Source organism: Limanda limanda, chromosome 16 (genome assembly GCF_963576545.1).
Source record: "Limanda limanda chromosome 16, fLimLim1.1, whole genome shotgun sequence".
NCBI lineage: Eukaryota > Metazoa > Chordata > Actinopteri > Pleuronectiformes > Pleuronectidae > Limanda > Limanda limanda.
The window spans coordinates 960,746-973,802 of NC_083651.1; the positions used below are offsets into that span (position 1 = coordinate 960,746).

Here is a 13,057-nt window from a genome sequence, read left to right on the forward strand (position 1 = left end):
ATCCGCCATTTTGGTTGTAGTCCTGGTGGGTCAGACCATCATTTTGAGAGTTTTTCAGCCCTCTTAATTATTATCGGCCGCCATCTTGGATGTGAACAGACAAAGTCACCACGTGACTGCGTCATACGTCATTGCCACTCCCCTCTCTCTCTCTTTCACACACACACACACACACACACACACACACACACACACACACACACATAGACACAGACAGACACACACACACAAACAGACACACATGCATGAACATAGGTTTCACATGTGTGTTCTGAATTGTGATAAGTGCTGCTGCTGTTGTTATCTTTGAAATATTGGAGTTTGTTAAAATTGTAACAAATCGCCCTGTTTAAACCCCAGGGGAAATGCACTACGCTTAAACTTTTTAAGGACACGGGCGGACCCGACCCGCTGTGTACGTTGCACGCTGCCTGAACAAGTTATCATAAACGAAAGATCTCTAGTAGGACCGATAACCTTGTTATCGGTCTGACCATAAATTAACTAAATATATATATAAACGAAATACACTCAAACAGGTTGCGTATTATACACTGTATTTAAACAAAACACCAATCAAACCCCACATATCCCCGCGCTCGTGCCCGCAAACTATGGCAGACCCGTAAACATAAACACGCTATTTACACACATTCAAACATCAATATTTTCCCACCCCAGGTCCATAACATAATCCCCAAACAAACGTCCAAAACAAAATGACGGCAGGTGTGGCGAGGTGAATGTCGCAAACAAATCCAAACAAAGTCCACGCTTTCTCACTCCCTTCCAGTGCCCAGAAAATGTTCAGTCCTCGAAATAATCGATTACATGACTCCCAGGCAATAATCCCATTCGGCGAAAAAAATCCATGCAAGTTGTAAATGATATCCAGTTCCTTGAACCTCTGGCAGCACCGCCAGCCCGCAGCTCCAAAAAAACCACACACCCCAGTCGGGACGTCACTTCCCCATATTTAACACATTTCCCGTTACAGAACCCCATATGTACATAATCACACAAATAATAAACAAATACATACACAGATCCATTCCCTCATTCCTATAGTTTTGAGGCGTCTGACTAATGACATGTGTACCTTTTATCGATACACAAAGTGCACTAAGGTGACCTTTACAAAATGATGAATCATTAAATAACATTAACTTTACTTCCCCTTTTTAATAAATCCTTTTGTAGTTAAAGTATCAGTATTCTGTGATTATTTGTGCATATGTATGTGAATGCAGCTGGATTATGATAGCCTGTGCTCAAACTTAAAACCCTTTATTGTTTATTAAATAATCATTAATATTAACAATTGAGATTATTGATTTAACTTTTATCAGATGAGACTGATATTTATAGACTGACTTGTTGGTCCCTTGAACCAGGGTGGTGCCTTATCATTTTTAATTATTTTGAATAAATAATTTTTATTTTAATAATCATATTTCATGATTATTAATAATTAGCCAACGTCAAGTCTACTACTATTGCACAACAACACTTTGTCCAGAGCAATTTAAATAACACATTGCTTCATAATAAAAGGTCACCAGCAAAAGAAGGAATACAGATCTTTGAAATGCAGTCGTATTATACTTTATTTAAAGATGTTAGTATTTGAAACACTGACTTTGAACAGCGTACAGTTTACAACTTCTGAAATATTGATCCTCATTTTGTGACCTTTAGGAACTGAATCAATACAAGTGATTTGACCTGGAACAACAAATGTTTGAGGTGTTTGGAGATTTCTTTCATTTTCAGTCCGTATATAAATGGATTAAGAAGAGGATGATACACCATTATTTGTAATGTCAATATCAAACGGGCAAGTTTTGGTATATCTGATTCCAGTCGAACTACAATAACGTCATACGCAATAAAACAGGAAAGGTTGATGAGAACCAGCAGGTGAGGTAAACAGGTCTGTAGAGCTTTTGTCCTCGTTGTTTTAAACCTTCTGTAAGTGACGATGAGTATCCTGATGTAAGTAAAAAGTATGAAGAGCATCGGGAGAAAACTAATATTCAGAAACAGAAACACGCCATAAATGGACAGAGCCACGGAGGGCACACATTGAAGTTTGTAAATTGACGTGTTGCAGTAGAGGCCTTTCAGACTGTTGTGACAGATCTTTACAGTCATATACAATACAACTGATATTCCAAATTCACAAACAGGAACAAACCAAGCTGTGAAGAGAAAGACTTTTACAGTTGTCTTCCTCATGATGGTTGGATATTGTAGAGGTTTACATATGGACACATATCTGTCATAAGCCATGGCCGACAACAATAGAAACTCTGAAGTGGTCAGAGTGTAATACACAGCAGCTTGAAAGACACAAGGTGGGAAAGTCGTGATCTGTTCTTCAGATAAGAAGTCGATCAAAAGCTTGGGGTAGATTGTTGTGCTGTAAAGTATAGAGTTGATTAACAAAGCTGCAATGAAGATGTACATCGGCTCATGGAGGTTTTCATGAATCACAATAAGATAAACAATGGTGGAATTCCAACAGATTATTATAATATATAATGCAAACATGACCACAAAATACACATATCTGTATTTCTGCACATCCACATGTCCATCGAAAGTTATATACGTTACATTGACTTCATCATCCATCAGGCTTCTGAAAAACAGAGTGAATCAGTAACAGGTGCAGATCAAACAACAGACGTTCATAAAGATCACGTAGCAAGTCTCCCTGAGAGGATTCAGGAGCCTGTGGCCTGGAGGAGATTCACTCACTGACTCCAGAGGCACAGTCAGTGGAGGGCTGCACTCTGGCTTTTTATCAGACTGCTTCACCCTCCATGAATCTCATTAAACTCTCCAACAACATGTCAACAACTTCAGAAAACTCTAGAGTCCTGGACCCAGAGGTTTTGTTCCTGTTGACCTCCTCTTGTTAGTTCCTACACTTTGTTTTCTATTGTTTTCATGTCTCTGTGCTTATTTAGTTTTACATGACTGTGATATGTTAAGATCAGCTTCACGTGAATATCTTCAGATTTGGAACTGATTGGATTTTGGTGATTTAAGGTCAAAAGATCAAGGTCACTTGACCTTTTGTTGTTGTGAACATGATATTTAAGAAATTAAAGGATATAAGGATTCTGCGCAGCCATCACTGTCTGGTTTGGATCGGCCACCAAACAGGAACAGACAGCAACAGACAGTCCGGTCTGCAGACTGCCCCGCCATCCAGGACCTGGACAGAGCTAGGAACCATCACTGCAGACCCATCACAACCAGTTCCATCTCCTCCCCTCTGGAGGCGCTAAAGAGCGCTGAGGGCGACCAGACAGCAGAACAGCTGGTTTCCTCTGGCCTCTTATTTCATTGTTGTTGTGTTTTATCGTCATATAAACATACTTTTGCATATGTAATTATATTTTGTTTTCTTACTTATTACTTAAATGTTTGCTTAACCATGTGCTGATTTTTTCACCTTGTCCTTTATGGTTTATTGTCTATTTCTGTAGTTGAGAGCAACAGAAAAACCAGAGTCAAATTCCTTGTATGTGTACGAATACATGGCCAACATCGCAATCTAGTAGCTTCCACAGGAAATCGAGGGCATTTAGATTCCCTCAGGTCCAAACAGTCGGCTATAGCCAACCTGATGGGCGTCTCAGCACTGGGAGCTCTGGTCAGGTCCCGGTTCATGAACATCTCACAGATGGATGACCCCTCCCAGTTCGTCTTTGGGTTGGAGGAGACAAATGGACAAAGGAAGATCATTCACTGTTTACGAACATGGAGCGGCTCTGAAGTCTCCGACTCGTCTGAGATCAGGAAGTGTGCTACAGGTTTCTATAGAGACCTCTTTAAGAGTGAGTGGTCAAGTAATCCAGATGTGCACAGCAGCTTTCTGGATGGTCTCCCTCAGGTAAGCAGGAGCAACAACAGGTAGCTAGCTGCAGACATTACAAAGGAAGAGCTGCACAGAGCCACCATGAGCCTGCAGAGCGGCAAAGCTCCAGGGACAGACGGCCTTCCTGCTGATTTCTTGAAGTCCTTCTGGGACATCGTAGGACAAGATCTGCTCAAGGTAGTCAATCACAGTTTACGGGATGGAAGGCTACCTCTGAGCTGCAGGAGGGCCGTCATCACCCTGCTGCCGAAGAAGGGAGACCTACAAGAGTTGAAGAACTGGAGGCCGGTCTCTCTGTTGTGCACAGATCACAGAATCCTGTCCAAAGCTCTGGTCCTCAGACTGAGGGAGGTGATGGCGTCCGTCATCCACCCTGACCAGACTTACTGTGTGCCCGGCTCATAAGTGACAATGTCACTTTGATTCCAGATGTTTTGGACCTCTCCAGTTCATTGGCAATAGAGACTGGTCTTATTTCCATAGACCAGGAACAGGCTTTTGACCGGGTTGAACACTAGTACTTATGGCAGACTCTGGCAGCTTTTGGGTTCAACCCAGGCTTTATAGCCATGATCCGGGTCTTCTATACAGACATTGAGAGTGTTGTGAAAATAAATGGTGGGCTGAGTGCTCCTGTTAACCTCCAGAGGGGGGTGAGGCAGGGCTGCTCTCTCTCCGGCCAACAAGCCTCTGCTCCATAACCCAAGGAAGGTTTTAAAAGGTGAGATTTCTGCAAAGAACAGAAAAGCTAATTAGCTGTTTCCAAACTGTGTTGTGCAATAATGGTTAGGAGTGATACCATAAGATAGTGTGCCTTTGGGCATTCAATAAAATTGGTTATCAAAATAAAATATAAAACATTCATGTTTAAAATATTAATATGAAATCATAATTTTAGTTTGTTTAAAGGTCTCTCGGAGCACCACCCTTCACGGAAGGTAAACGATAGCCAATTTATTGATTAGGATCAGTCTCATTTAGATCTAGTTCAATTAGAAATCTCAATATTTACTATTAAAGATTATATAATGAACAGTGAAGGTTTATAGAGTTCTGACAGTATAGAGCTTGGCAAAATTCACTTATGCAACATTAATGAAGGAACATTTTTAAAAGAAAACATTTATTATGAACATAATAAAGTATAAAAACACAAATTACTAAACTAAATGTACTAGCTAAAACAAAGGTGTGTGTGTGAATCAGAGTGTTCTCAAAATGGTGGTTAACAAAGAAAGTCACACCTTCCTGTGGGCTCCTAAGATTGTAGCTAAGATAGCAGCCCCCCCCCCCCTTTCTTCAAAAGTGGTTTTACAACATTTAGCGGGGGGTCTGAGCTAATGAGGTGAGGAGATATGCGTGTCTGTGTGGATGTTAATCAGATGACTGAAAGGGTCAGAGAGATCCTGTGAAGAGAGTATCTAACATTTAACTTTCATTTGACCTGTAACCACAATAACACAGCACATATCAAACTTATACACCACACAGAATCAAATAAACAGTCTTGCTTAGTCTAGTATAATAAATAAGCCAAGTATGTTACCAGTCCTCAGAAAGGGAGAAAGTTGCTGTAGTTCAGTTGGCAGTTCGTCCTGCCCGTTGTGTGAAGTCTTCTGGCTCGTGCGGTTTCTGCTTTCGCTGTTCTGTTGAGCTGTGTGGCTCCGTGGCTTGTTCGAAGTCCTTACCTGCAGGACTGAGTCGCTGCGAGGAGTTGGTAGAGCTTGAGTTGCGAAGAGGTTTCCTTGAGAAGGTGAGCTGGAAGCTAGACCTCTGACCTCCGGTTGTTGGATGGGAAGAGAAGACTTGCTGGAGCAGCCCGGCCCTCTCCTCGGAGATGCAGGAGAGACGGCTGGTCGCCTGCTGTCCTCGGTGGATAGATGGAAAGAGTGCTGGAGCAGCCTTCCGCCCTTAGCGGGATTGGAGAAAGAGAGAGAATTGGGGGAGACCTTGGTCTTATATAGGCCTGGCTTTTCACACTTATGCGTGACTTTGCTGAAACAAAAGGAACACGTGGCACCCTGGGAGACTGAGTTCGGGAGGCTCGGTCCAGCACATGCGGCCATGTAGTTTCAAGTTTTGTCCACACATGTAGGCCGAAAGGAGGCCTGTGGTTTACACAAAAACATTGCCCAACACTGGACAATATCGTCTCTGAAGCGCTGCCGTCAGATACCACTCGGTCCTGAACGTCCTCTTCAGGAACATTTAAAGTGACTCTCGGACTTCGTGTGGTCTTCATCTGTTGTTTCCTGTTTGACTTTAAGTTATTTTGTGTCTGATGATGTTTGACTCCGTCTTGTCTCCTGCTCGGAGCTGATTCACCACATGTCTCACTGTCCCTGCCTCAGCTTCACCAGCTCTATTGGCCATGTGTGTTACACACTTAGAGCCTTCGTTAGTTTGTCTGCTCCTCTCACACCAAACCTGTGACACCGAACATCGTCATCAGGCCCATATGACGGAGATTAGGCAGTTAGCGACTGTTTGCCAGATCCAGGCCACAAGTAAACCATAGCAACACCACATGTAAACCGAAGGGGCCAAAGGGGAAGTCAGTTAGTTTTGTGCCATATTCAGCATTTACCACCTGGGACACTTTAGGTTCATAGATCACACTTTGTCTAGAGCTCTTTAAATAACACATTGCTTCATAATAAAAGGTCACCAGCAAAAGAAGGAATAAAGATCTTTGAAATGCAGTCGTATTATACTTTATTTAAAGATGTTAGTATTTGAAACACAGACTTTCAACACTGTACAGTTTACAACTTCTGAAATATTGATCCTTATTTTGTGACCTTTAGGAACTGAATCAATACAAATACAGTGACACTAATATGATTCTCAGTAAAGATGCTGTTCGATGGTGTTAAAGGAATCTGGAACATACTCATCATCACTGCAGGAAAAAGACCTGACATCAGATCACAGTGAGGATATTTTAATGTGATTCGACCTGGAACAACAAATGTTTGAGGTGTTTGGAGATTTCTTTCATTTTCAGTCCGTATATAAATGGATTAAGAAGAGGATGATACACCATTATTTGCAATGTCAATATCAAACGGGCAAGTTTCGGTATATCTGATTCCAGTCGAACTACAATAACGTCATACGCAACAAAACCGGAAAGGTTGATGAGAACCAGCAGGTGAGGTAAACAGGTCTGTAGAGCTTTTGTCCTCGTTGTTTTAAACCTTCTGTAAGTGACGATGAGTATCCTGATGTAAGTAAAAAGTATGAAAAACATCGGGAGAAGAACGGTATTCAGCAACACAAACACTCCATAAATGGACAGAGCCACTGAAGGCACACATTGAAGTTTGTAAATTGACGTGTTGCAGAAGATGCCTTTCAGACTGATGTGACAGATCTTTACATGAATGTACAATACAACTAATATTACAAATTGACAAACAGGAACAAACCAAGCTGTGAAGAGAAAGACTTTTACAGTTGTCTTCCTCATGATGGTTGGATATTGAAGAGGTTTACATATGGACACATATCTGTCATAAGCCATGGCCGACAACAATAGAAACTCTGAAGTGGTCAGAGTGTAATACACAGCAGATTGAAAGACACAACGTGGGAAAGTCGTGATCTGTTCTTCAGATAAGAAGTCGATCAAAAGCTTGGGGTAGATTGTTGTGCTGTAAAGTATAGAGTTGATTAACAAAGCTGCAATGAAGATGTACATCGGCTCATGGAGGTTTTCATGAATCACAATAAGATAAACAATGGTGGAATTCCAGCAGATTATTATAATATATAATGTAAACATGACCACAAAATACACATATCTGTATTTCTGCACTTCCACATGTCCATCGAAAGTTATATACGTTACATTGACTTCATGATCCATCAGGCTTCTGAAAAACAGAGTGAATCAGTAACAGGTGCAGATCAAACAACAGACGTTCATAAAGAACACGTAGCAAGTCTCCCTGAGAGGATTCAGGAGCCTGTGGCCTGGAGGAGATTCACTCACTGACTCCAGAGGCACAGACAGTGGAGGGCTGCACTCTGGCTTTTTATCAGACTGCTTCACCCTCCATGAATCTCATTAAACTCTCCAACAACATGTCAACAACTTCAGAAAACTCTAGAGTCCAGGACCCAGAGGTTTTGTTCCTGTTGACCTCCTCTTGTTAGTTCCTACACTTTGTTTTCTATTGTTTTCATGATTCTGTGCTTATTTAGTTTTCTTGCCCGTGATATGTTAAGATCAGCTTCACGTGAATATCTTCAGATTTGGAACTGATTAGATTTTGGTGATTTAAGGTCAAAAGATCAAGGTCAAGTGACCTTTTGTTGTTGTGAACATGATATTTAAGGAATTAAAGGATATAAGGAATCTGCGCAGCCATCACTGTCTGGTTTGGATCGGCCACCAGACAGGAATAGACAGCAACAGACAGTCCAGTCTGCAGACTGCCCCCCCATCCAGGACCTGGACAGAGTCAGGAACCATCACTGCAGACCCTTCACAACTAGTTCCATCTCCTCCCCTCTGGAGGCGCTAAAGAGCGCTGAAGGCGACCAGACAGCAGAACAGCTGGTTTCCTCTGGCCTCTTATTTCATTGTTGTTGTGTTTTATGTCATATAAACATACTTTTGCATATGTAATTATATTTATTTTCTTACTAAGTAGTTAAATGTTTGCTTAACCTAGTGCTGCTTTTTTCACCTCGTTCTTTATGGTTTATTGTCTATTTCTGTATGTTGAGAGCAACAGAAAAACCAGAGTCATATTCCTTGTATGTGTACGAATACATGGCCAACATCGCAATCTAGTAGCTTCCACAGGAAATCGAGGGCATTTAGATTCCCTCAGGTCCAAACAGTCGGCTATAGCCAACCTGCTGGGCGTCTCAGCACAGGGAGCTCTGGTCAGGTCCCGGTTCATGAACATCTCACAGATGGATGCCCCCTCCCAGTTCGTCTTTGGGTTGGAGCAGACAAATGGACAAAGGAAGATCATTCACTGTTCACGAACATGTAGCAGCTCTGAAGTCTCAGACTCTTCTGAGGTCAGGAAGTGTGCTACCGGTTTCTATAGAGACCTCTTTGAGAGTGAGTTGTCAAGTAATCCAGATGTGCACAGCAGCTTTCTGGATGGTCTCCCTCAGGTAAGCAGGAGCAACAACAGGGAGCTAGCTGCAGACATTACAAAGGAAGAGCTGCACACAGCCACTGTTGGGAAACTTGTTTTTATGAAACCAAAGGCTAATATCCGGCCTTCATGTCTAGTCAAAACCTTGAGGCCGCATGGCCTGTTTGTCTAGAGAAAGGAAGGAACTCAGTCTCCTAAGGGGCAACATGTTTTATTTGTTCTTGGAAGGCCAAGAAACTCAGCCTCCCAGGGGGCAACAGGTTTCATTCTTCTCCCAGGATGCCCAGAGGTGTCAAAAAAGCCACCAGAGTCAATTCCAATTGGTCACTCTGGCCCATGACCTGTGAGGTCACCGGGCCTATATAAGGGGACTTCTGCCCCAATTCTATCTCTCTTTTCCAACAACCCCTTCAAGGACAGCAGGCTGTCCAGCCTCTCCTCTCCTGCATCGCCTAACGGGGGCCTGGCTGCTCCTGCCTGGCATCTTCTCTTCGCATCAAAATCTACAAGAGGAGCGCAAAGATCTAGCTTCCAGCTCACCTTCTCAAGGAAACCTCCTCACCCTTCAATCTCTACCAACTCCTAGCAGCGACTCGGTGTCCTGCAGGTAAGGACTTCAAACAAGCAACGGAGCGCCACAGCTCCACAGAACCGCGAAAGCAGAAACCTTACGACCAACCGGAGACTTCACACAAAGCCAGGACAAACGGTGAACTGCACAGCAACTTTCTCTCTTTCTGAGGACTGGTAACATACTGGGCTTAATAATTATACTAGACTAAGCAAGACTGTTTATTTGATTCTGTGTGGTGTTTATAAGTTTGCTACATGTGGTGATATTGTGGTTACAAGTTAAATCAAAGTTCACAGAATCTTTCATTCTCTAATAAGCATTTACACAGTAACGCATATTACTACCTACTTAGCTACGTCCCCACTCCAGAAGAAGGGGGGGAGCTACCAACTTACCAGCCACCATTTTGAGAAAACCCTGACTTACTTACACACACACACACACTCACCTACACACCTTTGTTTTATTTGTGTTTTATACTTTATTATATTCATAACAAATGTTTTTCTTTCACAAATGTTCTTTCATTAATGTTGCATAAGTGAATTTTGCAAACCTCTACACTGTCAAGAACTCTATAAACCTTCACTGTTCATTATATAATCTGTAATAGTAAATATGGAGATTTCTAAGTGAACTAGATCCAAATGAGACTGATCCTAATCAATAAATTGGCTATCTTTTCCCTTCCATGAAGGGTGGTGCCCCGAGAGAACTTTAACAAACTAAAGTTATGATTTAATTTTAATATTTTAATATTAATGTTTTATATTTTATTTTTTATAACCAAATTTATTGAATACCTAAAGGCACACCATCTTATGGTATCACTCCTAACATTATTGCACAACACCACCATGAGCCTGCAGAGCGGCAAAGCTCCAGGGACAGACGGCCTTCCTACTGATTTCTTTAAGTCCTTCTGGGACATCTTAGAACAGGATCTGCTTAAGGTAGTCAATGACAATCTACAGAATGGAAGGCTACCTCTGAGCTGCAGGAGGGCCGTCATCACCCTGCTGCCGAAGAAGGGAGACCTACAAGAGTTGAAGAACTGGAGGCCGGTCTCTCTGTTGTGCACAGATCACAGAATCCTGTCCAAAGCTCTGGCCCTCAGACTGAGGGAGGTGATGGCGTCCGTCATCCACCCTGACCAGACTTACTGTGTGCCCGGCTCATAAGTGACAATGTCACTTTGATTCCAGATGTTTTGGACCTCTCCAGTTCATTGGCAATAGAGACTGGTCTTATTTCCATAGACCAGGAACAGGCTTTTGACCGGGTTGAACACTAGTACTTATGGCAGACTCTGGCAGCTTTTGGGTTCAACTCAGGCTTTATAGCCATGATCCGGGTTTTCTATACAGACATTGAGAGTGCTGTGAAAATAAATGGTGGGCTGAGTGCTCCTGTTAACCTCCAGAGGGGGGTGAGGCAGGGCTGCTCTCTCTCCGGCCAACAAGCCTCTGCTCCACAACCCAAGGAAGGTTTTAAAAGGTGAGATTTCTGCAAAGAACAGAAAAGCTAATTAGCTGTTTCCAACACTGGACAATATCGTCTCTAAAGCGCTGCCGTCAGATACCACTCGGTCCTGAACGTCCTCTTCAGGAACATTTGAAGTGAATCTCGGACTTCGTGTGGTCTTCATCTGTTGTTTCCTGTTTGACTTTAAGTTATTTTGTGTCTGATGATGTTTGACTCCGTCTTGTCTCCTGCTCGGAGCTGATTCACCACATGTCTCACTGTCCCTGCCTCAGCTTCACCACCTCTACTGGCCATGTGTGTTACACCCTCAGAGCCTTGGTCAGTTTGTCTGCTCCTCTCACACCAAACCTGTGACACCGAACATCGTCATCAGGCCCATATGACGGAGCTTAGGCAGTTAGCGACTGTTTGCCAGATCCAGGCCACAAGTAAACCATAGCAACACCACATGTAAACCAAAGGGGCCAAAGGGGAGCTCAGTTAGTTTTGTGCTATATTCAGCATTTACCACCTGGGCCACTTTAGGTTCATAGATCACACTTTGTCCAGAGCACTTTAAATGACACATTGCTTCATAAAAAAAGGTCACTAGCAAAAGAAGGAATAAAGATCTTTGAAATGCAGTCGTATTATACTTTATTTAAAGATGTTAGTATTTGAAACATTGACTTTCAACAGCGTACAGTTTACAACTTCTGAAATATTGATCCTCATTTTGTGAACTTTAGGATCTGAATCAATACAAGTGATTTGACCTGGAACAACAAATGTTTGAGGTGTTTGGAGATTTCTTTCATTTTCAGTCCGTATATAAATGGATTAAGAAGAGGATGATACACCATTATTTGTAATGTCAATATCAAACGGGCAAGTTTTGGTATATCTGATTCCAGTCGAACTACAATAACGTCATACGCAACAAAACAGGAAAGGTTGATGAGAACCAGCAGGTGAGGTAAACAGGTCTGTAGAGCTTTTGTCCTCGTTGTTTTAAACCTTCTGTAAGTGACGATGAGTATCCTGATGTAAGTAAAAAGTATGAAGAGCATCGGGAGAAAACTAATATTCAGCAACACAAACACGCCATAAATGGACAGAGCCACGGAGGGCACACATTGAAGTTTGTAAATTGACGTGTTGCAGTAGAGGCCTTTCAGACTGTTGTGACAGTTCTTTACAGTCATATACAATACAACTGATATTCCAAATTCACAAACAGGAACAAACCAAGCTGTGAGGAGAAAGACTTTTACAGTTGTTTTACTCATAATTGTTGGATATTGTAGAGGTTTACATATGGACACATATCTGTCATAAGCCATAGCCGACAACAATAGAAACTCTGAAGTGGTCAGAGTGTAATACACAGCAGCTTGAAAGACACAAGGTGTGAAAGTCGTGATCTGTTCTTCAGATAAGAAGTCGATCAAGAGCTTGGGGTAGATTGTTGTGCTGTAAAGTATAGAGTTGATTAACAAAGCTGCAATGAAGATGTACATCGGCTCATGGAGGTTTTCATGAATCACAATAAGATAAACAATGGTGGAATTCCAACAGATTATTATAATATATAATGCAAACATGACCACAAAATACACATATCTGTATTTCTGCACTTCCACATGTCCATCGAAAGTTATATACGTTACATTGACTTCATCATCCATCAGGCTTCTGAAAAACAGAGTGAATCAGTAACAGGTGCAGATCAAACAACAGACGTTCATAAAGAACACGTAGCAAGTCTCTCTGAGAGGATTCAGGAGCCTGTGGCCTGGAGGAGATTCACTCACTGACTCCAGAGGCACAGACAGTGGAGGGCTGCACTCTGGCTTTTTATCAGACTGCTTCACCCTCCATGAATCTCATTAAACTCTCCAACAACATGTCAACAACTTCAGAAAACTCTAGAGTCCTGGACCCAGAGGTTTTGTTCCTGTTGACCTCATCTTGTTAGTTCCTACACTTTGTTTTCTATTGTTT

General features: G+C 42.2%; 3 protein-coding genes across 3 annotated transcripts; all 3 read right to left on the reverse strand.

The window, feature by feature from the left end:
• Positions 1-1,680: 1,680 nt before the first annotated feature.
• On the reverse strand, positions 1,681-2,649 carry LOC133021998 (olfactory receptor 11A1-like). Its single transcript, XM_061089010.1, has one exon. It carries the CDS (start codon positions 2,635-2,637, stop codon positions 1,681-1,683), a length of 957 nt encoding a protein of 318 aa, XP_060944993.1. The 5' UTR covers positions 2,638-2,649.
• Positions 2,650-6,836: 4,187 nt separating this feature from the next.
• LOC133021945 (olfactory receptor 6N2-like) lies at positions 6,837-7,775 on the reverse strand. The gene has a single exon (XM_061088957.1). The coding sequence runs from the start codon at positions 7,761-7,763 to the stop codon at positions 6,837-6,839; it is 927 nt and encodes a 308-aa protein (XP_060944940.1). The 5' UTR covers positions 7,764-7,775.
• Positions 7,776-11,784: 4,009 nt separating this feature from the next.
• LOC133022000 (olfactory receptor 13C9-like) lies at positions 11,785-12,741 on the reverse strand. The gene has a single exon (XM_061089012.1). The coding sequence runs from the start codon at positions 12,739-12,741 to the stop codon at positions 11,785-11,787; it is 957 nt and encodes a 318-aa protein (XP_060944995.1).
• Between the last annotated feature and the right edge of the window lie 316 nt (positions 12,742-13,057).

What these genes read in the sequence shown, in the direction of transcription:
- LOC133021998 (XM_061089010.1), bottom strand. Translation starts at nt 2,637, where the DNA reads ATGGATGATGAAGTCAATGTAACGTATATAACTTTCGATGGACATGTG.
- LOC133021945 (XM_061088957.1), bottom strand. Translation starts at nt 7,763, where the DNA reads ATGGATCATGAAGTCAATGTAACGTATATAACTTTCGATGGACATGTG.
- LOC133022000 (XM_061089012.1), bottom strand. Translation starts at nt 12,741, where the DNA reads ATGGATGATGAAGTCAATGTAACGTATATAACTTTCGATGGACATGTG.